Below are 25,150 nucleotides of genomic sequence, written 5' to 3' on the forward strand. Positions count from 1 at the left end.
TCCGCTCCCCGCTGTCCTTTTACTTGGGGAGGTCCCACAGGCTTCCCATGGAGGTGGGTCAGGGCCCTTCTTCTGGAACAGCCAGCTCGGTCCGCTCCCTGCGGGCCCGGGTTCCTGGGCAGGCGTGGCTGCAGCTCAAAGGAGGGCTATGGGCTTGTTCCCTGGGGCGCCCAGGTACTGAGATGGGGAGGCGGCAGCGGACGCGGCCACACTGTCGGGGGTCGAGTATGTGGCGTACAGACCCGTTCCCTGCGAGTCTGGGAAGGACTGGTGGCTGCCGCCAGAGACGGAGGTCAGGCCTGAGGCCCCCAGCTCGCAGCCGAGTGGGGAGTCCGCGAAGGCCCCCAGCGCGTCCAGGCTGAAGCCCTCCTCCTTCATCTCCTCCCAGAGGTTCCCTGTCAAAGACACAAGCGTTTGGGGGAGCTACCTTCCTGCCAACAGACTCGAGGCTCATCCTCAGTAAGAGGCAAGACTATGCACAAGCGGGATTTAAGGCCACATGTTGGAGGAGAAAGGTGTGGAGGAGCCAGAGTTCCGGCCCCGGGCCCCCTCCCACCCCGCAGGGGTTCCTTGGCAATGTCACTTCCAGCTCCTTGGAATGGAATGGAGATGATCAGAGATGGTGCCCGAGGATCAAACAAGGGGATGTGTGCAAGCACGCAGCCCTCCTTCAGCAGAAGCTCACGGTCAAGGCCCAGGACACACAATGGCCTCCCTTTCCTTGGGCGGTTTCACTAACAAGAATCCAGGGCGGGAGGCAGGGAGGTTCAAACATACCCATTTCACGGCTATAACTGACTTACTAACTTGCTGACTAACCTGCTAACTAGTCCATTTCCCTCACTACACGCGGAATTCCTGAGGGCAGAGGATGTCTCGGCCACTGGCTGGCACACAGTAGGTGCACCAATGCTGGTGACTCAATCATGAGCCTTCACTGAAACCCGAGCTTCCCTTGTTGATGCCTTTGTTCCTTCCTTCCTCCCTTCGTTCATTCCCCATGGATCGAGACTGACCGTGTGATGGGCAGTGGGGCAGAGCGTGGCCTGGCCTGAGGTTGGCACATGCAAGTGGAAGCAGTTACTGATTGAATGTTTGGGGTCAGACAGACCTGGGTTGAAATCCTGGCTCTGCCACTTACTAGCCAGGTGACCTCAGGCCAGTGACTTCCTTTCTCTTTACCTCAGTTTCCTTATTAGCCGAATGGGGACATGAAATGGCAGTGACCTCATGGGACCGTTGCAGTGCTTGGCATGGAGCTTGGTATACAGTAAGTGCTCATTAAATGCTTGCTGTGATTCGCTACTCCTAGGTGGTTGAAGGAGTGAGCTGTAGGGGAAATGCAGAGTCTTCCTCTCCCTCCCCTTCCCTGTGTTTCCGGCACCCCAGCCTCTCCCCTCCCGGTCTGTCTCCATCAGCCCGTTCCCCCAACTCACCCTGCAGAGCGAAGTCCATGATGCTGGGGTCCAGGGCATCCACCTCGGTGCTCATGTCGGTGCTGATGTTGATGAAGTCCACAGGGGCCCTTCCCATGGCGGGGTGTGGGCAAGGGCTAGGGCTCAGGTCCGGCAGGGCGTGCAGGGGCGGGGTCTGGGCTGGGGCGGGAGAGTCTGGGGCCAGATGTGCTTGGGGCTGGACCTGGTGGTGCAGGGGCACTGACTGCAGGGACAGAGTCATCAGGGGCTGGGGCGGCAGCTGGGAGACAGCCAGGCAGCCATGGGCCATGGCCACTGTGGTGGCGTGGGTCAGCACAGGGGCCTCGGGCTCCCCCGGCTTGCCAGGGCGTCGGCAGCTCTCTGGCCGGTCTGAGATCAGCTTGTCTAGCTCCTCTGCAGGAAAGGGGGAGAGGTCACTCAGAAGCCACCGTGCGGTTCCAGGGCCCCAGCTCAGGCCTGGGTTCAAATCCCAGCATTGTCACCTGTGTGACCTTAGCAAGCCTCTTGGACTCTCTGAACCTCAGTCTCTTCATCTATGAGGTGACATCATATACTCTGCACAGGGTCGTTGTGGAAAAGTACTGAAATCACAAACTGAGTAGTGACTTTGAGGAACGAGGGGAGGCTCAGCTAATAACATCAGTTCCTCTCACTGCGACAGCGCCTTAAAGGAAAGCACAGTCGTGCGCCACAGGACGACATTCTGGACAATGACGGACTACATATTTGAGGGTGGTCGCTTAAGATCAGGACCGTAGAGGCCCGGTGTGTAGGAGGCTGTCCCATCGAGGTGTGTGTAAGTCCCTCCACGATGGTCACACAACGAGGAAATCGCCTAACAATCATTTCTGAGAATGTGTCCCCACTGTTAAGTGACAGGTGGCTGTGCTGTAACTGCCAGACTGTGCCAGAACCTCCTAACAGCCCTGCAAGGGGAGGCACAGCAGGGGCTGCCGACTGGGACAAATTTATTAACATGCGAGGGGCCCTGGTACTCCCTGCTACTGGAGAGACACGAAGAAGCGTTACTGTGGGTAAAAAATGGAATCCTCCTCAACGCTCCTGGATGGAAAGGAGACTGAAATCACTCTTATTTGTGGTCGTTGCCTCGTGCCTCATGGAACGCAGCGCAGTTTTGAGACTGGACCACTAGGGTCCCGAGATCTATTTGGGTCACACTCATTTAAGAAACAAGGACACTTAGACTCTGGAAGGAGAAATGGCCCGCCCAAGATCTCACACTGAATGTGTCCGGACCGGCCCTGGGACTCAAGCCAGCCCCCAGAGCTCCCTGTGGGGTGGGGGTCATGTGGTACCCCCTCAGCTGAGGGTCTGTTGGATCCTGCTGTGGCCCTTCTCCCCCCGTCATTGTTCATCTCTGAGCTATCCTCCCGTCCCCCTGCACACCCGAGCCTCAGACACGGTGCCAGGCCGAAGTCTCGCAGTCCTAAGGCTGGGCGGGGTCAGCCCCCGTTTCACACGCTCCGTTCCTATGTCCCCGGTAGGCCCACCCCTTCACGTCTCTTAATTTTTTTTTTTAAAAAGCAGATGCAATATTTTTTTCTAAATATAAAAGTAATTCATGAACAGGGTAGAAGATTTGGAAAATAAAGAAACACGTGAAGAATGTAAAAATTATCAGCGGTCTCTCCATTCAAGTAAAGATTTTGGTATATTTCCTCCTCCTGGTTTCTCTCTGTTTCTCTGTCTCTCTCTGTATAGTTATTTATGTACATTATGCATGTGTTATATACGTATATACATGTACACTTGTGTGTATACAGATAAAACATACATACATATGTATATATAAATGGGCGTGGATGTAGATGCATTTTAAAATGTGACCATGCTGGCTATATTAATTCGTAACACGTCCCTTTTCACTTATTGTAGCAGGAACATTTCTTTATATTCCAAAAATATTTTTATCTCTAATACTGGCATGATATGACATTCTATCTACTTAATCCCCTATTGTAGGCGGTCTAGATTGCTTTCAATTTTTTCCTCTTAGAAATAGATTTTGGATGGATAACTTTGTTCATAAACCTTTTGCTCAAATCTTTCATTTCCACAAGATAAATTGCCAGAAGTAGAATAATCGGGCCGATAAATGCGTACAGTTTGCATGGTTTTGATACATTAGTTTGCCCTGGAAACGTTTAACAACTTCCATCCCCACCAGCTGTCTATGAAGGTGCCTACTTCTCCACTTCCTGGCCTTCACTGGGTGCTATCATTTTATTACTTTTTAAAACCTCAGCCAATGTGGTGGGAAAGGTAAAAAGCGGTGTCACCCCGTGGTTGGTGCGTTTGGCATTTCTGTGTGAGAAACCGGGGTTTGCTAGTGATGGTCAACAGCTTTTCATGTGTTTCTGACCAGGCTCCTCAATTTCCCGGCCACTGGAGACGGGGGAGGGAGGTGTATTCACAGGAGGGGGGTTCACGGGGCGCCCGCCTGTGACCCCGCCATCGTGGCTGGGCCCGGCCGCCGGCTGGGCAGGACGTGCTGCGTGTGTGTGTGCGCGCGTGTGTTGGCGCGGGCCCAGGCCTCACCGGGGTTGGCCATGCTCCGGTGGATGGCGGCCAGGTCTTTCCGCTTCCACTTGTGCATCTCCTCCTCCATCTTGTCAATGCGCGCCAGGTTCAGGGCCCACAGGCAGCCCTTGCGCGAGGAGCCGCCCATCTTGTTCTCCACCTTCTCGAAGCACTTGTTCAGCGACAGGTTGTGCCGTACCGAGTTCTTCCAGCCGTCGGGAGCCGTCTACGGGAGACATGGGCACACAGGAGACGCCCTGAGAGACCTCCCGATAAACCCTTCCTCTCCAGGGACATCGCACATGCGGGCCTACAGGGGCAGCACACAACAGTGGGCGGGGTAAAATGACACTGTCCGACACTCAACCTCCACGTGGGAATACGGGAGAGAGCGGTGGGGACTGTGGCAAACGGAAGGGCCCATGCCCTCATTAAAGGGGCAGCTGTACTTCAGCTCCAGCCAATGGTTAATACCCGAGGATGAGGCTCAGGGTTGTTGGATCTTCCACTCGCTCTCCCCGACTCGAGGAGAAAGCAAGCGAGATGATGCTAAAACACGGATAACCAGTCCAGTATATTAAATGCCAGTCATTGTTAAATACCCATTACTTTGTTATTAGGTAACCAGGTATTTTACAATGCACTTAACACCCTAAACACACACACACACACACACACGCGCACTGTGCTGCAATAATTCTGCTAAGGACACTGTCCAGGCTAGCAACCCCAAAGCTTGGTACCCTCTGACCTCCTGCTCCTTTTTTTCCTTTGATGCCAACAAACATAACACTCCTAACGGCCAACCATGTGCCATGAGCTGCCAGGCGCTTTACACGCAGAATCCTCACTAACCTCCCAGCTGGGTATCATTCTCCCCATCTTACAGATGAGAAAACTGAGGCTCAGAGAGGCAGAGGCTCCCGCCAGGTCTGTCTTTTGCCTCATTATGTTTTGCTGAGTCTGTGCTGACTAACTGGGTTGGCCTCCTCTACCCTTTGCCCCTGGGATGCCTGCAAACTCCTCTTCATCCGTCAGAGCCCACCTCAAATGCTCCCTCCTCTTTCTGAATTTCTTTGCTCATATCTGTGCAAGTGCCCATGTGCAGGTGTCTGTGGACATAATGGGGCCCAAAAGGGTGGCCCAGTTTGGCCTGCAGCCACTCCTGGGCTCTAGTCATGCCAGGGAGAGGCCAGAGCAGCTCCAGCACTGCTGCCCGGGGCTGGGGCCCCTCACCTTGAAGTAGGGGAAGTGCTCCTTCATAAAGCTGTAGATCTCGCTCACAGGCAGGCTGCCAGTCTTGCTGCTCTTCAGGGCCATGGCGATCAGACAGCTGGAGGCAAAAGGTGGGGCAGCCGGGCATGAACGCATCTGGGCTGACAGTCCCAGGTCCCCTCTGCCAGGAAGCCTGCCCTGGTCGACCCCACAGGTAGCAGCCCCCTCGTAATCAGAGTGTGAGCCCTGGATACCTTTTCACGGCCCTGCCCTTCTCCTTGACCCTGAACTCAGCCCTTGATACTGATTTGAGAAGGCCGTCTTCATCCCCTCCCCATAGTGAGCCTCTAGGCCTGTAGCCTCTCACTAGGCTGCTTCCCCTCTCCCCAGACTCCTGTGAGGTCCACAATACTGTTATTTTGATGACTTATTCTATGACAGGGAACTGAGGCTCAGAGAGGCCAAGCCACTTTCCCAAGGCCTCACAGCTTGTGAGTGACGGAGTGGGGCACTGGGCTCAGTGTCTGGAGTGGTTTCTCAATGCTGGGGGGTGACAGACCACATGATGGTCCTTCCTGAGAGCAGGTCCCCCCCCTGGGGGTTCCCCACTCCCCACACCTCCTGTTTGGAAGTCTGGGCCACCAGCCCTTGCTGTCCGAGATGCCCTAAGGCAGCCCTCAGCCCTCTCCTCCCTGAGCCCGCCAGCCCGCCCTCACCTCACCTGTACGAGTAGATGGGCTTGGGGTAGTGTTTGGGGTGCAGGTCCTGGGATGAATGCACGGCCCCGCGGGGCTGGGGGTAGGGAGGCCGTGCCCCAAATGGGGGGCCACACAGGCCCACAGGAGGGCACTTCCCACAGGCGGGACAGGGGAAGGGTGGCAGAGAGAGAGAAGGTGAGAGAGAAGGTGAGAGAGAGCATAAGCCACTCAAAAACCCCAGCCCAGCCCAGCCGAGTCTCAAAAAGCGAGATTGGGGTTTCCAGCCCCAGGAGACGACCTGCTCCCCAGCCACTGCAGGGCTTGGGGGAGAACTGAGTAGATGACCCCATGCCGTGGGTATGGTGGGAGCAGTATCATCGTGTTCCGGGTGAGTAAACTGAGGTTCAGAGAGGTCCCTGGCCAGCCCAAGCCAACGGTGTCTGCCTCCGAGTCCTGGGCCCCTCTGAGCCCCAGTACCTGCTGGGCGCCCAGGGGGAGCGGGAACTGTGGTTGGGAGGCGGGAGAGTACAGCTGTGGAGGGTCCTGCAGACGGGGTGAGGGCTGGCCCCCCACAGGGAACTGGCTCATCTGCTGGGACCAGGAGAAGAGGAGACAGAGGGTCAGGGTGGGGGGCACCCCAGCCTGGGAGATACTCCTGTTGCTTCGGACCCATGTGGTAGCACTTACGTTGGCTCCATGGCTGGCCAAGGGGCCCAAGCCCAGCACGCCTTGGGGGCCCATGCCAGCCGGGCCGTGGAGCAGGGGACCTGGGGTGGCTCCCACATGCAGGTCAGCTGCCCCAGCCAAGGCTCCTGCAGGAGGGAAGCACAGAGACACCGCTGAGCTGGAGGAACGGTGGCCATGGGCCCAGACAGCCCAGGCCCTGAGGACCTCCAGAGAATGGAGCCATCCCCACCATTGGTGCCAGGTGCACAGTAGGTGCTTGGCACATCACTTCCCTGGGGTGTCGTGGTGAAGAGTGGGTTCCTACCAGCTGTGTAACCTTGGGCCATCCTCAGTTTCCTCATGTGTACAATGGGGTTACTGATGTTACCCACCTGTGACGTTCTTGTGAGGGTTACCTGAGACGATGTCTATAAAGCGCTTAGCACATTGCTGGACACCTGATAACATCGCAATAAATATCGGTCTCTAATAAGTCATAATGATGGTGTAATTATTACCTCGCTCCCTGTCCTCCATGAAGTTCAAACTCCAATTCTTTGTTCCTCTCTCCTCAAAAGCGTGTCTTGGTTCCCCAGAGCCTCTAGGTTTAGGTCCAGATGACTCTGTGCCTCCTGTCCCCTTTGCCGAGCCTGCTCCTCTGCCAAGGGTCAGCTCAGAAACAGCAGAGGTACACACCCACACCCCATCCAGCGCTCTGCCTGTGCTAGACATTGCTGATCTATCACAGATTCTCACTGCACCAGGAGATTTTAGGGAGCTGCCTCCAATCAAGCAAAGTTGCCCTGCAAGGGGATCCTGCCCTCGGGCCGTCTCTCCCAGGAAGCCTGGGTCCCTCAGCTCTCCTCCGAGCTCCAGCCGCCACCTGGGCTCATCGTTTGTGCCTTGGTCTGTCTGCCTTGTCCTTCTCTGACCAGGCCCTCAGCTCCCTGAGAACTGGGACCACATCTTGTGTGACTCAGGGCTCCAGACACCTGGCACAGTGACAGGCACACAGGAGGCGTGTGGTGACACAGTGAGGAGGAAGGGGCTTCCTTACTTCAGCTACCATTTATTGAACACCTACTGTGTGCAGCATGCTTTCTACTCTGAATGCTCACAACACCTTATCAGGGCAGTTCTTTCAGCACAGATGAAGAAACAGGGCGGAGGGGAAGGCACTTGCCCAAAGTCACACAGCTGTCCCCTGGGGGTTCTGGATCACAGGTTGACAGACCATGGCTGCAGGACGAATCTGGCCCACGCCTGTTTTTGTAAATAAAGCTTTATTGGCACCTGGGCACACGCACGCGTTTCCATATTGTCGATGGCTCGTTTTGCGCTGCAGCGGCCAAGTTGAGTAGTTTCATCAGAGGCAGCATCGGCCACAGAGTCTCAAACATTTCCTACCTGGCCCTCTATAGAAAGAGTTCGCTAACCTCCGCTATGGACGCTTTGGCCAGGAACAATTTGTCCAGTGAAGGAAATACTGCCAGACACTAGTTTTTCAACTGTTGGTACTTTGAATGTACTGGTATGATTGTGTTTCTTCAGCGCTTTCTGTGTCTCTAGGCATTTAATCCACATGCTATAACTGCAACCAGCTGCCATTTATTGAGCACCTACTGTGTGCTGGGCCCTGCGCTTCGTACTTTCCATGTATCATCTGTCTGAATCTCCAGATCAGGGGTCAGTCAACTTCTTCCGTGAAAGGCCAGATGCCAAGTATTTTAAGCTTTGCCAGCCTTGTGGTCTCTATCTTCATTTTGTTACAATCCTCCAAAAACGTACAAACCGTTCTTAACAGAAACGCTGTACGAACACAGGCCACGGGCCGCCTTTGGCCCTCGGGCCATCGTTTGCTGACTGCTCTGGCTGTTCACCGTCTCCCAGCGAAGGGGCAGGTCTGACTGCTTCACTGAAACCTCAGTTCACGCGGGGCCCGGCACACTGAACCACCTCCCTCGGAGGAAGGTAGAATCAGTCACGTTCACAGACGCGGAAACAGGCTCGGAGAGAGAAAGAGAGAGAATGACCCGGCCACAGCCACACGGCGGGTGGGTGGCGGTGCTGGCCTCTCCCCTGCCCGCAGCATCCTCACCCCGCCCCACGTTGCCCCTGAGGCTACCTGGGTGTGGGTGTGGTGCACTGGGGCCGCCCAGGTCCACACGGCCACTCGCCATCTGCTGCAGCCGCGGCACGTCCACCGCTGTGAGCCACGACAACGACTGCAGGTCCCCAGGAAGGTCATCATCACTGCTGGTGGCCAGGAGCCTGCAGGGAGGGACAGGAGCTCAGGCGGGGAGCTGAGTTCAGCTCCTGGGGGACTCCCCTACTTCTGGAATCACCCCCTTGGCCCCTCACCTCCTCGGGCCATCCTCGCCGTCCATTCTGCCCATCCCCAGGGCTGCACATGGGAACCTGGGCCCGGGATCCCCCGTGTGGCAGCCAGATTGCACATCCTCAGATGGTTCCTTCACTCACTCACTTACCACATCTCACTTAGCCCCAACCAAGATAATAAACTCTGATGTTTATGGAGCAACCACTGGGTGCCAGGCACCGTGTCGAGTCCTTCACAGGCATTAACCCATTGAACGCTCCCAGTCACCCTATCAGGTGGGTAGTATTGTCATTATTCCCATTTTACAGATGGGGAAACTGAGGCTCAGAGCACTGAGCCACTTGCCCAAGGCCACATGAAAGAGGAAGTGGTGGGGCTGGAGCCCAGGCAGCATGGCCTGGAGCCCAAGCTCTTCACACGACCCCAGGCAGCCACTGCGGCTGCAGTCAGGACCCTTGCCCACCACCCCTCAACAGCTTCACGAGCAGGAACATCGCCTTCCATGGAAGGAAAAAGGCTGCCCATCTGGGATGCCAGACAGGGACCCTGATCTGGGTCACCCTGACTCCCCGGCGCCCCTGAGGCAGGCTCTCCATGGGGCTCCGAGGGCCCGGGGCCCCACAACAGCATCTTGTCCATGTTATAACAGGGCTGCAAACCGGCCAGGAGCTCACAGCAGACCCCACTGCACCTGCCGTCCCCCAGCTGGCGCTTTCTGGTTTGTTGCCCAGAGGCCCACGGTCCAAATTCAAAGGTCCAAGTTTCCAAACTAGGTGTCTCGGGGCCTCACAGAGAAGAGGGGAGCCTCTGGATTTCTGGTGCATCTGACAGAGGACCCAGTGGGACACCAGCCTCTGCCCTCCTACCGGCTGCGCGGCCGCCTCCCACAGGTGCTCCCCTCCTCCTCCCCTTCCTCCTCTCCCTCCTCCTCTCTCTGCTAGTCTCTCTCCGTTTCTCTCTCCCTGTCTCTCTCCCCTCTCCTTCCCTTCTCTCCTGCCTTCTCTTTCCTTGTGCTTTAGGGCCACAATTAGCGTTGCCATGGCCACTGCGGCTCAGTTGTCCCCGGGCCTGGGCCCTCAGCCCACCGAGCTGGCATCAGGTGACTGCCCGGCTGTCCCAGCGATTGGCTGCCTCGTAGGAAAACAGGGCCTGGAAACGATTTGAAAACTCGGTCGGCCCGTGTCAGTGGCAGCAGTTGGCCCGGCTGCCGTCCCCTGGCGGCCCATTGTGTGACAAACGACTGTTGCCCCTGTGGCACGTGGCCCCATTGTCCTGGGTCTCGATGCCATTGTTTCTGCAGCCCCCCGGCTGCCGCCCCTTCGGCCTGCGCATAACTCATCTGGCCAAGTGACAGCCATGGCCCAGGCCTGGGCAATGCCATCTGTCCCCTTGGGCCCCTGGAGACCACGGGGTGAGGCCGAGGGGCAGGGCCTGGTGTGTTGCCCGCACTCAGGGCTGCCTGGCTGGCGCCCACCCACCCTTCCTCACCCCGTGGCTGGCCAAACATGTCTGGTGGTGCACGTCCCACTCATGCTCCGTAACCTGCTGTACCTCCCCACTGCCCTCACCACTCTGCCTGCTGCCAAGGCCACAGGGAGAAGTGGAGGTGAGCCCCTGCTGGCAGGTTTCTCAAGGCAGGGTGCACTAGAGCACCCTGAATGGCGTTGGGGGCTTGTAGACAAACCAGATTCCTGGGCGCCATCGTGGAGCAGAAGCTCTGGGTAGGTGACTCTGACACAGTATACGTGGCGGTTAAGAGCTTGGGCTCTGGGTTCTAATCCTGACTTCTGCTTACCTGTGTGTCCTTGGGCCACTGACTTCACCTCTCTGGGCCTCAGTTTTTGATCTGTAAAATGGGGTAATAATGGTTCCTTGCTCATAGGGTGTCGTGAGGATTAAATGTGTTATCGCCTGTAAAGACCCGGAGGAGTGTCTGACGTAGGTGTCATTCATATTAACATCAACATTAATGTTAAGGATAATATGAGCCAGGCCCTCAGGGGATTGGAAGTACCCGGAAGCTTTGGGCTCTGGGGTCACACAGGCCGCCTCTGTGGTTGCTCCCACCAGCAGCTCCCATTTGTTGAGCACACCCTGGGCTACCTGCCATCCCCACTTTACAGACAGAGAAACAGACCCTGAGCTGTCACTCAGTGCCCTGAGCCTGTTTCGGAATCACACGAGGGACCTGACTGGCGCAGCTGAGCACGGAGCAGGGGCTGAGGGCACAGTGCTCTGCTCATGGTTCTTTCCTTAGTACTTTTTCCGGCTGTTTGTGAGTCCCACTGCCTCCCCATCACTTCGGCCCCCTCCCCACTCCTGTGGGACCCAGCAGCGGCCCACCCGGTGCACCCAAGCACGGCTGCTCCCTGCCTCTGCCAGTCCCCTGCTGGGCATGCCTGCTAGCTCTTCCCGCCCCCATCCTGGAGGCTCGCTTCCAGCTCCGTCTTCTGGCCTCTTAATGCCGGAGTCCCCTCAGGCATCATTTGACCCTACCCCTCATTTTGCCCAGGGAAACCAAGGCCAAGAGAGGGGAAGCAGTTTGCTCCCAATTTCACAGTCCAGAAAAGGACCAGGGCTGGGGCTCCTTCCAGCCCAGGAGCGGCTCCTCCTCTGGGAGGTCTTTGCCACCCAGATCCCAAGCTCAGGGACCCCTCTGTGTCCTGACTGCTCCCTAGACCTCGCCAGGGCCAGCAAGCGCCGCACAGCCATCTCTGCCCTCGCTCTGCCTCTCGGCTCACTGAGGGCTGGCCCTGAGCCCCGTTTCACCCTGCGTCCCGCACACAGTGGCGCCACTTAAATGCCTGCTGGGCTGGTTGAAATAGGCTGACCCCAGGCCACCAGCCCAGAGGATGGCGTGACAGTGACTGTCATGTCCAACACTTTTAGTTCCCACAGAGCCATCCTCTGCTTCTTTGAGTCCCTGCGACAGCCTCTTGGCCAGGGAGCAGGGGGTCCCACTTTACAGATGGGGAAACTGAGGCCAGATTGGTGACAAAAAATCATGACCAGAACTCGAACCCGGGTCTGCCTGCTCCAGTCTTGGGTGGTTCCTGCAGTGCGAGAACCAGGCTTCCTCAGGGGAGGGCTCCCGCCCTGAGTGGGGTGGCAGCCAGGGCTGTGTGAAGCAGCCTCTTCAGGAGCTGGGTCCAGAGCCGAGTTCGAGACTCAGCCCAGACCCTGGAGCCGCACCTGTGCACGATGGGGCCCAGTAAGCTGTATTTTAGCGACTCCCAGCAAGGCCCTGGGGGAAGGGCGGCCCTGAGAGGGTGTGGCAGGGGCGGGGGCACAGCTCAGGTTTGACCGGACGGCTCTGGGTGCAAGTCCTTGTGACCCCCTGGCTGCAACCTTGGACAAGTCACTGCGGGTCCCTGAGCCCCCGTTTTCTCATCTGGAAAATGGGAGAATGGCAGTCCATATCTCCCTGGGTTACTGTGATGATCAACGGAGATGGTGTGTCCCCAACTTTGGGCCCAGGCCTGGCTGCTCATTCTGGGGGTCGGTGGCCAGGCCCTGTTCCCCTGCTGTCCCAGGCATCCCAGAGGGGGTCTGGTCCCCCCTCCTGCCTGTGCCAGAATGTCGGCCCCCATATGCCTGCCCCGGGCCCCCCCAGCCCTGCTGCCCTGGAAGTGGATGTGGGTGCTCTGGAGCTCCGCCGTGGGGTCCGCTGGCCCCGCAGCCTGGCTCCTTCCTGCACCTCACAGGGTCGTCTGGCATCCAGGCACCTCTTCTCCATGCGTCACAGGGACCAGGAAGTGGCCAGGGCCTAAGTGGGAGCGTCACATGCCCGCTGCCCGGCCTGGGTCCTTGGCCGTCTCCGTCCCCTTCTCTTCCACCCTCTTCTGTCCCCTGCAAAGAGGCGCATCAGGGCAGCCCCCTCTCCAGGTGGCGTGGGAGGGCTCCCCAAACCTCTGCCTCACCTGTGCCTGGGGTTCCCTCATTAAAGATGCCCCGTGTACCCCATCCTTGTTCTCCCTAGTGATTCATTTGAGGTGACGTACGCCACAGGGTCTTTGGCAACTGTGACATGGGAAAGACCTCTTGGTTCACAGCCATAGGCCCTCAGATTCCCTGCTGTAAAATGGGCGCGGATGATGATAATAGCAGCAACGCTGGCACCCCCCAGGGCTGGCGTGCGGGGAGTGGGTGAAGCGGCTTTGTGAACCATCCTGCCGTCCACGAGGGTTTGGGATGAGTCCCTGGTGTGCGTGCGTGTGACCCTGTGTCAGTTTCCCAAGCGAGCCGGTTTCTCCTCTGCTGGAAAATGACAGGATATTTGCAATTTAAAGGAAAAGGCGAACCCCGCGCCCTGCCCTGGCATCTCCAAGACCTGTCGTGCTCACTCTCCGGGGCGTCTCTTCAGCCTCTGGGGGACGAGGAAATCCAGCCCCTTCTCCCCGCGGGTCACCGTGTGGCAGGTGCCTGCCCGCCTGGGGTCACCTCCAGAGGAGGCTACAAGAAAGGATCCTCTGTCGGCTCCCTCCAGCCCCCCAGTCCCCACTGCACCCTGTCCTCTGTCCTGACCCTCTCCCACTCTCTCCTTTTCTGTGTCTCTGTCTTTCCGTCCTCTCTGTGCCTCTGTGAATGTTCTCCGTGTTTCTCTGTCTCTCTGTCACTGTGACTGAGGGGCCCTGTGATGAGGTCCCGGCCCCACTCTTCCTGTTTAGGGACATCAGCTCTGCTTCCAAACCTTCCCGAGCCTCAGTCTCCTCATCTGCAGAATGGGGTAACGACAGTGGCAGAGCGCCCACAGGAGGCTCCTTGTAAGCGTCCCTCCCCTCTCCTCCCCCTTCTCTCTGACATGGCATGCAGCCCCCCAGTCTCCCACAGACCCGTCTCTGTCCACACACTCGCTAATCCTGTGTCCCCACCACCAGGGCTGCCCAGAGCCATCCGGTCACGCTTTCTGGGAATAAGACCGGGTACCTGCAGTTACCGCACCCCCCACCCCAGGTGCTTCCCGCACACCCAGTGCTGGGAGCCGTGGCACCCCCCCGCCTCCGGCCGGCTCAGGTGACCCCACGCTCCAACCCGGTGCAGGGTGTCATGGGCCGGGAGGCCCAGGGCCCACTGCAGGCCCCGGATGAGGCCAAATGTTGACCCTGCGCCTCCACCTCCATGGTGCCTTCCTCCGTGTCTCTGCACCTTCAGTTCCCTGACAAAGGACACCTTTCCTTCTCCCTCTCTGCCCCTCTCAGCGTCCCCCCTTTCTTGAGCCCCAGGGAGCCCCCTAGCTGGCCACAAGCCTCCGCCTTCTCCTGAGCCCGGCTGGTATCCCCAGGAGGGCAGGGGTTGTGCCCCCAGGTCTTGGGGGCCCCAGATCTGGCAGGGCAGAGGCCGGGACGGGGCTGAGTTGACTGCTGCATGCAGGTGGCCCCAGGAGAACGTGATGCTGAAGCAGGGACCTCGCACCCCCTGAGGGAGGAGCCATGCCCCAGAGCCCAGCACAGGCCGGCACACGACGGGAGCGCCATAGTCCTCACGGATTAGACAAATGAGCCACAGACCAGCTTTCCAGATACCCCACTCCAACCCCCAGGGCCAGGCAGGGTGGAAGGCCCTGCTTAACTTTATTTAATTTGTGGACACAGCTTGGGATGGGGGAGCCCCTTGATATGTGCCCGGCCTTGAGCTAAAGTGGTTACAAGACCGACCTCATGTCATCCTCACATGAGCCCGAGCAGGCAGATGGTGTTATCACTGCCACCTGCCCAGTTGCCAGATGGGGACACTGAGGACCACAGGGTCCCCCAGCCAGACACTGCGTTGGCTACAGCCCTACCGTGCTGTCTCCCTGCCCTTTGAGGAATGGGTGAAGACATGCGCTGAATTCTAGAGGTCCCAGCTCTGTGCTATATAATAGGTAGCACTAGCTGCATGCAGCTATTTCAATGTAAAATCATTAAAATTGAATAAAATTCCAGATTCAGTTTCTGCGTCACACCAGCCACATTTCAAGTGCTTAGTGGCTGCACACAGCCGGTGGCTGCTGGACTGGATAGCGTAGATGCGGCGCATTTCCATCATTGTAGAAAGTTCTACTAGGCACAGAGTCTGGAACATTCTTTTCAATGTTGATGGAAAAATCTGTGGTGTTTTTTCACTGCCTTTAAACAACTGGAAATTTGATTGGGGTTTGGGTTTCAGGAGCTGATTTCATGGAATCTGGAGTTTTAGTGTGTTTCCTTAGAAAAGATGCCCCCACCAGCAAGGAAGTTACAGGGAAGGGCTCTGTAAAAATGGGCAACTCACAAAGTAGTGAGCTCTCCGGCCCAGGAGCATTCAAGCAGGAGCCGAGGGATGACCTGTCAGGCTGCTGCTGGGGGAAAGATGAGCCCAAGCTCCCTCCAGCGTCCCTTTGGACGGGTGCCCCGTCAGTCATTGGAGCAGCCTGCAGGCAGACCCCCGGGGCGCATCCCCACAGTTCTGTCCTCCTGGGAAGCCCTCTCTCTCCCCAGGCCTCAGTTTCCCGTCTATAAAGCAGTCGTGGCAGAGCAGAGGTCCCCTCAGACCCCCGGCTCTCGGGCTCTAGGAAGGTGGAGGAGCACAGCGGTCAGGAGCAGGCACGACCCCCAAGGCGGGCGGGCCTGGGCTCTTCCTGGGGGCGCGACCGTCACCTGCCCTGGGCTCAGTTTCCCCACGTGTAAAATGGGAATCCTGATAGCACCTCCGCTGAGGTGCTGCTGATCGAATATGACAGCAGCTCGTTTAAGCATCAGCTCCGATGAAGCATCTGCTCTTCTGCTGAAAGAGCAGTTACGCTATTAGTTCAGGGGTCCTGAGGGTGACCCCTGACAGTGCGCCCTTCTCAAACCAAGTGGGGGGTTTACCACCAACAGGGCGTCCTCATTAGTGACTGGAGAGCTTTTTGGACAAGAAGAAAATAAAAATTTTCTTTCTATCTGGGGCTCCCGAGTCCCCTTCTGATTTCTGTGGTTCACCAACAGCTCCCACCCCACACGGGGGTCACTTCTTGCTTTTCAAAGCTAGGCCACATCCATCTTTTCCTTGTGAAACACACACACCCCTTGGGGCCATCATCTCCCCCTTTCACGGATAGGAAAGCTGAGGCCGAGCCAGGGGAACTCCCTCAGCAGCCTCCCGCCTGAGCCTCCCCTGGCCTGGACTTCCCCAACTGGAACGCGAGGAGGGTGAGCCCCTCCCATCTTTCTGAGGCTGCCACGGGGACATACAGCCTGCAGGGCCGCCCGGGGTGGGGGACCGCAGAGGCAGGCAGCCCACCTCTGCCAGGAAGTAGGGGATGCTGAAGGCATGGCCCCGATCTGGAGGGGTCAGAGCATGGAATGTCCGGGAGGGAGCGGAGCCTGGCTAGGAGCAATGTAGCACCCTGGGAAAATCAACAGGAGAGTAATCCTCCACCAGCAGTGTAACCATCTGGCCCCCATGGCCGGGGGCCTACTATGTGCTTATCACTTTACCTGTGTTACCCGTGTCCTTGTGAGTTTTGCTCTGAAGGCTCTGGGCCATCAGAAGCCCAGGTCCCCCACAATGCCACATTCTGAGCCCATCTCAGCTGAGGACCCCGGGCCCCGGGGCGCCCCCCATTGCTCTCTCTCTGGCAGTTCAGCACAGTGGTCACAAGGGCAGGCTCTCGGGTCCACCAGGCTGGCTTGGAATCCCACCCAGCCCCATCTGCCTCTGAGCCTCAGTTAGCTCATCTGTAAAGTGGGGGTGCTAACACCTGTACCCCTGTTGCAAGGTGTCGCAAGGATTGAACGGGACGATGCAGGTGGGCCACTCAGCCCGTGGAGGTGCGACGCCTGGCAGCGGTTCACATTATCGTAAACATCCTCTGACTAGCGTGGATGCGGCGTGGGACGGGCTCCGTGGGGAGCAGTGTGTCAGACACTCAGTAAGCACCTGCTTCACTCCACAAACGTTTCCTGAACTCCTGCTTGCCAGGCCCTGGTCTGCCAAGCAGACAAAACTCCCTCTGTCCAGGAGATAACATTCCAGTTGACCTAGGGACGCAAAAGGGGGGGCATCTGCCCTGTGGCATGCCTGCTTTCCTGCAGCCCTCTTACGTCTGCCCCTCCCTCGCCTGCCCACAGCCTGTGGGTGGCTACTTATCATAGCCCTATCACGGATGGGATGGCTGAGGCCCAGAGAGGGGAAGTGCTGCCCCTCAGCCTCACAGCACAACAGCAAAGGAGCTGGGATTTCAACCATCCACCCCGCACGCAGCCTCTTCACTCGGACACTCTGCCAGTTCGGCTGAAACAAATCAAGCTGCGGGCAGGAAGGGCAAACAAATATCATATCGGTTTTAGAAGGATGCGCCTCCATGGTGACAAGGCCACAGTCAGGGGACCCTGGGTGGCCCTGGGTGGCCCTGGGCAAAGCAAAACACCACTGGAGGCCATGGCTGCCATCCTACATGAGCAGGGGGCCAACCCGACAAACACTGATTAACGATGCCCTTAATTCCTCAGTTGAGTTGCTGGAGGGATGGCAGATGAGCAGGGGGCCTGGATTCCAGTCCTAGCTCTACTGCTAATGGGGTCCTCATGCACATGACTCAAAGCCTTCAAGCCTCAGTGTCCTCGTGTCAGAATAGAGGTGATGATAGGGGCCGCCCCTTGGTTCAGGGTACATAAACCACAGTGCAGTATTTGTGGAATGGATGGATTTCACACCCAGTGCTCAGTGACCTTTTAAAAGGAACATCAGTGCCGGTCACTGTCCTTAAAACCCATCAGGGGAGGAAGAGTCCAGCTCCTTGCCATGGTCTGGCCCTTGGCCATCTTCCCCACTCACCTCCTGCCCCCTTCTCTCCCATCTCCTCTACTCTAGCACACCTGTCGATTTTTTAGTTCCTCAAACATTCTAAGTTCTCTTTGCACATGCTGCTCCCTTTGCCAGGAATGCTGTTCCATGCGCTCATTCACAGATGGCTCTTTCTCATGCTTCTGATCTCAGCTTAAATGTTGCCTCCTCTGAGAGGCCCTTCCTGGCCACCCGACCCTAGTGGTCCTTCGTGTGTTCGTCTGCAAAACAGCTCGCATTTTGCAATGAGGTATTCATTTCCACGTGTTTCCATTCTTTCCACTCTAGGAAATCAAGGACTGGGAGGCCGTCTGCTCTGTTCAGCACCCAGCACAGGGCCTGGCACCCTGCGGGCATTTATTACACACCTGCTGGAGTCCGGGAGGGGGAAAGGATCCCCCAGTCCAGCCCAGCTCCAACACATTTTGCATTCCCCAGGCTCTACCCATTTCCTGCCCAGCTTAGACACCACCTCCCCCAGGAAGCCCTCCCAGACCAGTCCAGCATCTCCCGGTCTTCCTGCCCCTGGAATGATGATGCCGTTAGCGTCTACACATAGCAGAGACTCCCCAGATCACTCGTCAATTTCACATGGGCATCGCTCCTTGTACACCCCGCCTTCTAGACGCTGAGCTCCTGGAGGACAGGAGTGACTTTGTCCTACACCTGATGACAGACCCACAGGGACCAGCTCAGGCTTTCATCCTTTCATTTGACAAATATTTGTCCACCTGAGGAGAGCTGGACCCCACAGTCACTGTCCTTTGTTGCTGGAAAGGTGAAATGTGACAGTGCTAAGGGGCTCGGCAGGAGCATGCACAGGGCCGTGCATATTGGTGGGTGGACTGTGGTTTCTCCGGGGACCTTTGCCTGCAGAGCTGGAATCCAGAGCCCATATTTAACCCTTTATTTCCTATCTTAGTGTTGATGCAGCAATTGTCCACTGGAAGGAACATCCGTTTGGGGTTCAAATCCCATTTCAACCCTTTTGTAGCTGTGTGACCTTGGGCAAGTCATTTCACCTCTCTGTGCCTCGGTTTCCCCATCTGTAAAATGGAATAATACTAATAATTACCACCACCAAGGGTGGCTGTGAGGATAAGGTCAGATAACCTGTAGGACAGGGCCCAGCACACAGCAGGTGCTCAAAGCACATTTCTTCCTACTTTCCCACTGCATTCGCTCCTCTTTTTTTGTGTGTGTGAGGAAGATTAGCCCTGAGCTAACACCTGCGCCAACCCTCCTCTATTTCGCACGTGGGACACTGCCACAGCATGGCTTGATGAGCGGTGTGTAGGTCCACACCTGGGATCTGAACCCATGAACCCTGGGCCGCTGAAGCGGAGCCTGTGAACTTAACCGCTGTGCCACTGGGCCAGCCCTGGCGTTCTCTCCTCTTGCTTTGCACGGCCACTGGGAGGGGTCTGCCCAAAAAATATTGTCTCTGGGGCAGCAGATCACCATCCCAGCAGTACAGAGGCACGCCTGGCCCCACCTGGGATGTCACTTCCACTCTGATTACACAGCGGTTTCCCCTGCCTTGCTGAGATGTGGTTAGTAAGAACTGTTACATCAGCACCAACTGTTCTTGTTCCCAGTCCAACTTCCACACAGAAGGGATTAAGCATTCCGTGGAGGTGTTTATTTAGCTAACATTTTGTAACATCTCTTGTAACCGTTTACAGGAAAAAAAAGAATCAAATGTCTTGTAGCAAGCTCAGAAATTCCCAGCTGGGCCAAGAGTAAGCGCAATGTGAAATGACTTGATTAGGAATTAATTTGAAAAAGAGACTCTTTCCTTTCTAGAACTCGGCTTGGTTCTTGGGGGGTGTGTGTGCACGTATTTCTGGGTTTCTAGGGGGTGGAACCACAAGACCCCAAAGGAGGGCTGGCCCCTAGGAAGGCCACCTCTCTTCCTTGCCGGCAAGGTCACCTGAGGAGCTGTTCAGGCCAGCCCGAGGGTGAAGGGGTGGAAGGATGTTGGGAGGGTCACCGCCCCTGACAGATGGAGCCCCTCCCCTGCGCAAGGAGTTTCCCTCTGATGGGCGGAGCCACACTGATAAGAGACTGAACCATCGCCACACGCAGCTCAGCGCGGGGCTTAAGAGGAAAGGCAGGCACCATCTGCCTGTCCTGGTCCACACAGCAGGATTTTGTCATCCCTTGAGCATGAAGCCTTCCTGTATTTCCATGGATGTATTATTATTCACGTGATATTTATCCGACCATCCATCCACCCAATGAATATTTATTAAGCATCTACCGTGTGCTGGGCGCTGTGGTTCACAGATGAGAAACCACTGTCCAGAGAGAGGAAGGGCTTTGCCCAAGGTCACCTCATTTCTCAGAGGAGGGACTGCAGAGGGTCTGGCACAAGGATCTGTCAGGAGAACCGCTGAGCCACGTGGCCCTGGCAGAAGGCGAGGCTCCAACGAACCAGCAGCCTACCTTCTCTTGCCTCTCTGGGCCTCAGTTTCCCAGTCCATAAAAGGAGGTTGTTGGACCTGACCTCTAGAATAAGGTCCAAAAGTTGGGGCAGGTGGTTAAAATCTGCAGTTCGGCCCCTTCCCGAATGTGTGCCTTTGGGCAAGTCGTGTCCCTGGGCCGCAGTATCCTGGTCTGCAAAGTGGGCTCCTGCCCGCACCTCCCTCACAGTTGTTACTAGCAAGATAAAACGGGATGGTGCACTTGCTAAGGAGCTTAGCAGGTGCCTGGCACACCGTAGGTACTTAATAAGTATTTCTCAGCATCTCTAAGAGTGGACTTCACCCCAGCCTTTGAGCCAAGGGGAAACAGGCGAACCCACGTCAAGCACAAATTGTTGGCTGTTGCCTGCCTGGGAGGTCAGGGCTGGTCCCCACCCCCCGACACCGGCCCCTGGCCCCAGCATCATTCGGCAGGGAGGCTGCTGCCAATTTGCTGTCTAGGCCTGGCCACTGACTCCCGACAGCTCCCCGGGGACAGGGCAGCCGCCTCCAGCTGCTGTCCCCCCCTCCTCCACGCACAGGGCCATTGAAAGTTAACGGTCAAATGGCCCCTGGGGATAGAGGGGCTGGCGGTTGCGTGGAGGGCTTCAGGGGGCTGGAACCAGGCTGGCCCAGCCGCCCGCGTGGTCCTTGGAGTGGTTCTCTGGAGACGTGGGAGGGCACATCAGAAGCCTATAACCTTCTCCTGGGCTGTTACGCAGGGAGAAAAATGGGAGCGGTTGGAAGGGATGGGCGAGTCATTGCATTATCCTAAGAGCCCCCTCCCCCTCCATGAGAAGGCGCTCCGTCCCAGGCCTGGCCGAGCACCTTTTCTAGATGGAGGCGCAGAATCCCGCCAACAACCCACAAATTGGGTCCTCTCCTTGCTCCATTTCACAGAGGAAGAAACTGAGGCACAGAGAGGGGTGAGGAATTGTCCAGGGTCACACAGCTGTAAGGTGGTGGAGCAACGTCTTCTGTTCCTGCACCTGTGCTCTTTACCAGTAGGATGGGGGTAGGGGGTGGCCACCATACCATCTGGGTGTGACGGCCTCAGGTTCAAGTCCCCACTTTACCCATAACCAGCTGTGTCATCTTGTTAAGCCATTTAATCTGGTGGAGGCTCAGTTTCCCCAACTGACAAATGAGCACAAAAGTGCTGCTGTCGTGGGATGGTTACGGCACAAGACAGGCAGGTAGTAAAGGGCTAAGAAACCACCAGCTGCTATTGTTATTATTATTATTATTACTATTATTTTGTTCTTCTGCCTTCTGGATATGCTAGCTGTTTAACACAAGAAAACAGCCCTGAATCCATGCGAATAGGAAAAGTCAGTGCCAGGGCTTGGGGCTGGTGGGAGCGCCTGCTGGGCGGTCCTTGGGCACCTGGATTCAGGGATTCCCGCCACCACGATCCTCTACGTCCTTCCCCAAGGGCCCTCCATCGTGGAAGGCCCGCTCTTGCAGACAGCTGGGCTTTTTCACGTAACTAGGTCAGGACAACAGCAACTCGTGGTTCTGTGTCTCCCGCTCTGCGAGCTTTGTTGGCTTAGTCCTCCCGGCAACCACACGGGGAGGTGTCCCTGTGTGCCCATTTTAAAGATGAGGAAACCGACGCAAGTCACATGACCTGTCCAAAGCTGGATTTTGCACCTTCAGGCGTGGACCCCAGAGCAGCTGCCCTAACGGCGTGACGCCCCAGCCTCTGGCGCTTTTATGACCATAAGAATCTTTGGTTCTGAGCTCTTCCAGCTGGCCCAGCTTTCTCACAGGCTTCCAGCTGGGAGGGCAGAAGGAGAGCCACCCTGGATACACAGATATTTTCATAGCTATTGCATTTAACTCTTTCGAGGCAGCTTTTATTTGCCCCACTGTGCGGAGAAGTTCAGAGGTGAAATTGCCCAGGACCATGCAATTGGCAAGTGGCAGAATCAGAAATCATTATTTCATCTTTATAACAATTCCGTGCAGTGAGCACTATTTCTAGCCCCATTTTTTAGATGAGTAAACTGAGGCTCAGGGAGCTCCACACGGCCAGGGCAGCTGGGATTATAACTGACTGCAGAGGCTAAATTCCTCACCCTTGGGCTGCCCCCACTCCACCTGCCGTGACATAAACTGTTTCAGCCCCGGAAGGAAGCCCGGGGTGGGGGGGGGGGGTGTCTCTGGTTGTGTGACCTTGAGAAAAGCTCTCTGAGCCTCAGTTTCCCGCCTGTACAACCGGGCTCATCAGGGCAGCCTCCCAGGCTGAGGTGAGTGATGGGGAGAGGAGGCTGGTGTACAGTAGGCGCTTATAAACGGCTGCATGCCTGGCTCACATTTGGTGTCCCCGCTCCACACACCGCAGGTATCTGTTTGAATTTGTGGCCTCCTTTGGCTCTCAGAAGGAAGCCTCCCTCTAATTGGGGGCTGCGGTCCGCCCCAGAAGGCACTGCTGGTGAGTGGTGGTGGCCCCGGGGGGCCAGACAGCCCCTGGGTAAACATGGCTGATCCGAGGTGACAGCCTGCTCTTCCCAGGCCAGCCCCTGTCCCGTCCCCACTCCGTAATCCCATGAGTTGAGGGAGCTGTGCACCCTGCTTGCCTTGGGGGTGGGCCCTGGGAACCAGGTCAGGCCGCCCCCCCAGACTCAAGGGAGAGTGGCTGCGAGGGGACTCCGGGCCCTTCCTCCTTCTCCTCGCTCCTGTTTGTTGTGTGACCTTAGACAAGCCCCTTTGCCTTTCTTGGCCTCAGTTTCCCCATCTGTAAAATAAGGAGGCTGGACTAGTTGACTCCCTAGGGACCTTGCTAGTTCTGAATTTTGAAGACAAAAAGGTGAAGGGCGCTCCCCACCCCCACCCAACTTGTATCTCGCTTCATCTGGTCTCAAAAAATAATTTATTTGGCCTGAGTCTCCACCTAATTCATTTTCAAACACATGAGACCTAGAAGGGACCTTAAGACGATCTAATTCAAGAGCATCATTTAACTAAGGAGAAAGTGAGGCCCAGAGAGGGCAAGGGACTTGCTGAAAGTCACGCAGCCAGCCTAACAACTCAGGAGTTCTAACTCATAACTTTTTCAACATCCAAGGAGAATGGAAGCCAGTTCTGCCCCAGAAAGCTTTGTGGAGTTGGGGAGCACTTCCTGGAGCCCCACTGGGGCCAACGGAGGGGAAGCAATAGCTGCTTTTGTCCTCTTAACGTTCACCAGGATGCCCAGTCTCTCACCCAGGAAGGCACCTCTCTTGGAGGGTACAAAAGATGGCAGGCATTTAGTGGTCCCACTGCCCAGGCCACAGGTCTCCCACAGCCTAAGAGATACCAACTTTGAAATCACGACCTTCTGGCTCTCCTGCAAAATCACAGAATTTAATTTAACGATAGCGCTTGGGCAGCTTCAGAAACCATAAACAGCACATAAACACCTTAAGCAATGAAAAAATCCGCCGTTTGTTATGGCTGAAACCCTCACCTGTATTCCTGTGGTGGGGGGTGGCGATGTTGCCCTGAGTTTCGAATAATTCCTGACATCATGGATGAGATGTCACTTTCTATCATCTCCTTGGGGAAAAGACAAGCAGAAAACAAAGCTCCCATCAGCAACGATGGACAGGGCAGAAACCCACAGTTTTCCCACAGTTCAGAAGGATGGAGCTCAAACAACTAACAGAACACTTTTTCTAAAAAAAAAAAAAAAAAAGAGGGAAAAAAGTACTAGAGGATTCTTGAGCGTCACAGGTCACTTTCCCAGGGCAATTCTACAGGGTTTTAGAAGCCAATGAAGAAAATGGAATGAAATTCCAGGTTCTTTCGAATTAATGAGGGAAGGACAGAGGAAGACTCTAGAATCCAAATGTCAAGTCTTGGAAAATGTGGACTCACAAACTAGGAGCCAGAGAAACCTGATTCCCTTCCAAGCCTTATGTTTTCAACCGCAGCTCAGTTAGGATCACTTTGAAAATAAAAAAATAAACCAAAAAGGATAGCTTGATGTGTCATGGATGTTTCTCTGGGGGAGCCAAATTCCCACTTGCAAAGGGGCTAGTCCCCGCAGGGCCGGGCTCTGGAAATGCCCTCAGAAATGCCACATGCTCTTGCCGGAAAACCAGTCCAATCCCAACCCCACCCCCGCCACACACAAACAGCCCTAAAAAAATTCCCTAAGTTTCTCAAACTCCAAGCCTGCAATGAACACAGAAACCCACCCAAGACTCTCAAGTCCGCCCCCAAAAGTCATTCAAGGATTCCTGGGAAGGAGACAAGGGAAGCAGGGAGAGGCAGCTCCCCCAGCCCCTGCCCCGGGTCTGCGCCCTGGAAAGGCGACGCAGGGCGCCGCCCGGGCGGAGGGAGCGAAGCCGGCGCTGCAAGGCGGTACCTGGAGCTGATCCTCGCCGGGCCGCCGCCGCAGGCGCTGCCGGGGCGCGCGGGGGTGTCGGAGGGGGCTCCCTCGCGCTCGCCCCTCGCGGTCCGCAGTTTGGCCGCCGTCGCAGCTCGAACCGTTTTTAAATTTCCCTCTCTGGAGCTGTCCAGCTCAGAGCATGCGCAGTAGCCGTGCGGGGGGCTTTTCCCCAAGGGTCAGCTGCAGGGCAGGGTCAAGGGGATCGCACGGGCGTTTGCCAGACGCCGCGAGCCCTGCACGCCCCGGGGCTCCGGGTGGGGTGGGGCGCAGGGCTAGGGACACCCCTCTGCCAACTTTGCCCACAGTGACAGCCCCTGCATGCCCGCGAGCATGCGTGGAGGAGCCGTGCGAGGGTGACTTGGGCTGGAAGAATTAAGTTGCAAAAGGATGCTGGGTGTATTAAGACTTGCCATCCGTCACTGCCCGAGGGAAAGGAGGTGGGAGGGCGCAGAGAGCTGTTGCAAGCCCCTTTGTCCGCCAAAGCGGGGACGAGCCAGGAGGCCGAGCCGGGGCCCCAGGTAGACGCGGAGCGCGGCCACCTGTCCCTTTAAGAGAGCTGCGCCCGCGCGGCTGGCGGCGGGAGGGGGCTGCGGGCCGGGCGCCTCCACCTGCCGGGGCCGCGG

General features: G+C 56.8%; 1 protein-coding gene across 3 annotated transcripts; it reads right to left on the reverse strand.

Moving 5' to 3' along the window:
- Positions 1-24,631, reverse strand: FOXN4 (forkhead box N4). 3 transcript variants are annotated; one of them, XM_014867811.3, is made up of 10 exons: positions 24,504-24,631; positions 23,601-23,689; positions 8,682-8,827; positions 6,578-6,702; positions 6,368-6,478; positions 5,914-6,041; positions 5,214-5,310; positions 3,996-4,203; positions 1,437-1,829; positions 1-395 (listed from the first exon to the last, which is right to left on the reverse strand). In XM_014867811.3, the coding sequence occupies exons 2-10, from the start codon at positions 23,684-23,686 to the stop codon at positions 136-138; spliced, it is 1,554 nt and encodes a 517-aa protein (XP_014723297.3). In that variant the 5' UTR covers positions 23,687-23,689; positions 24,504-24,631; the 3' UTR covers positions 1-135. The 3 variants fall into 3 exon arrangements, with proteins under 3 accessions (XP_014723297.3, XP_070372338.1, XP_070372337.1); XM_070516237.1 differs by having other exon boundaries at positions 6,368-6,481; XM_070516236.1 differs by having other exon boundaries at positions 6,368-6,702.
- Positions 24,632-25,150: the final 519 nt, after the last annotated feature.

The sequence above is a fragment of the Equus asinus genome, chromosome 8, assembly GCF_041296235.1.
Source record: "Equus asinus isolate D_3611 breed Donkey chromosome 8, EquAss-T2T_v2, whole genome shotgun sequence".
NCBI lineage: Eukaryota > Metazoa > Chordata > Mammalia > Perissodactyla > Equidae > Equus > Equus asinus.

Coding starts and splice junctions, on each gene's coding strand:
- FOXN4 (XM_070516236.1), bottom strand. CDS start 23,686: ATGATAGAAAGTGACATCTCATCCATGATGTCAGGAATTATTCGAAAC. Junction 6,042..6,367: donor TCCCCCTGGGCGCCCAGCAG/GTACTGGGGCTC, acceptor GCCTGTGGGAAG/TGCCCTCCTGTGGGCCTGTG. Junction 396..1,436: donor CATGGACTTCGCTCTGCAGG/GTGAGTTGGGGG, acceptor TGTCTTTGACAG/GGAACCTCTGGGAGGAGATG.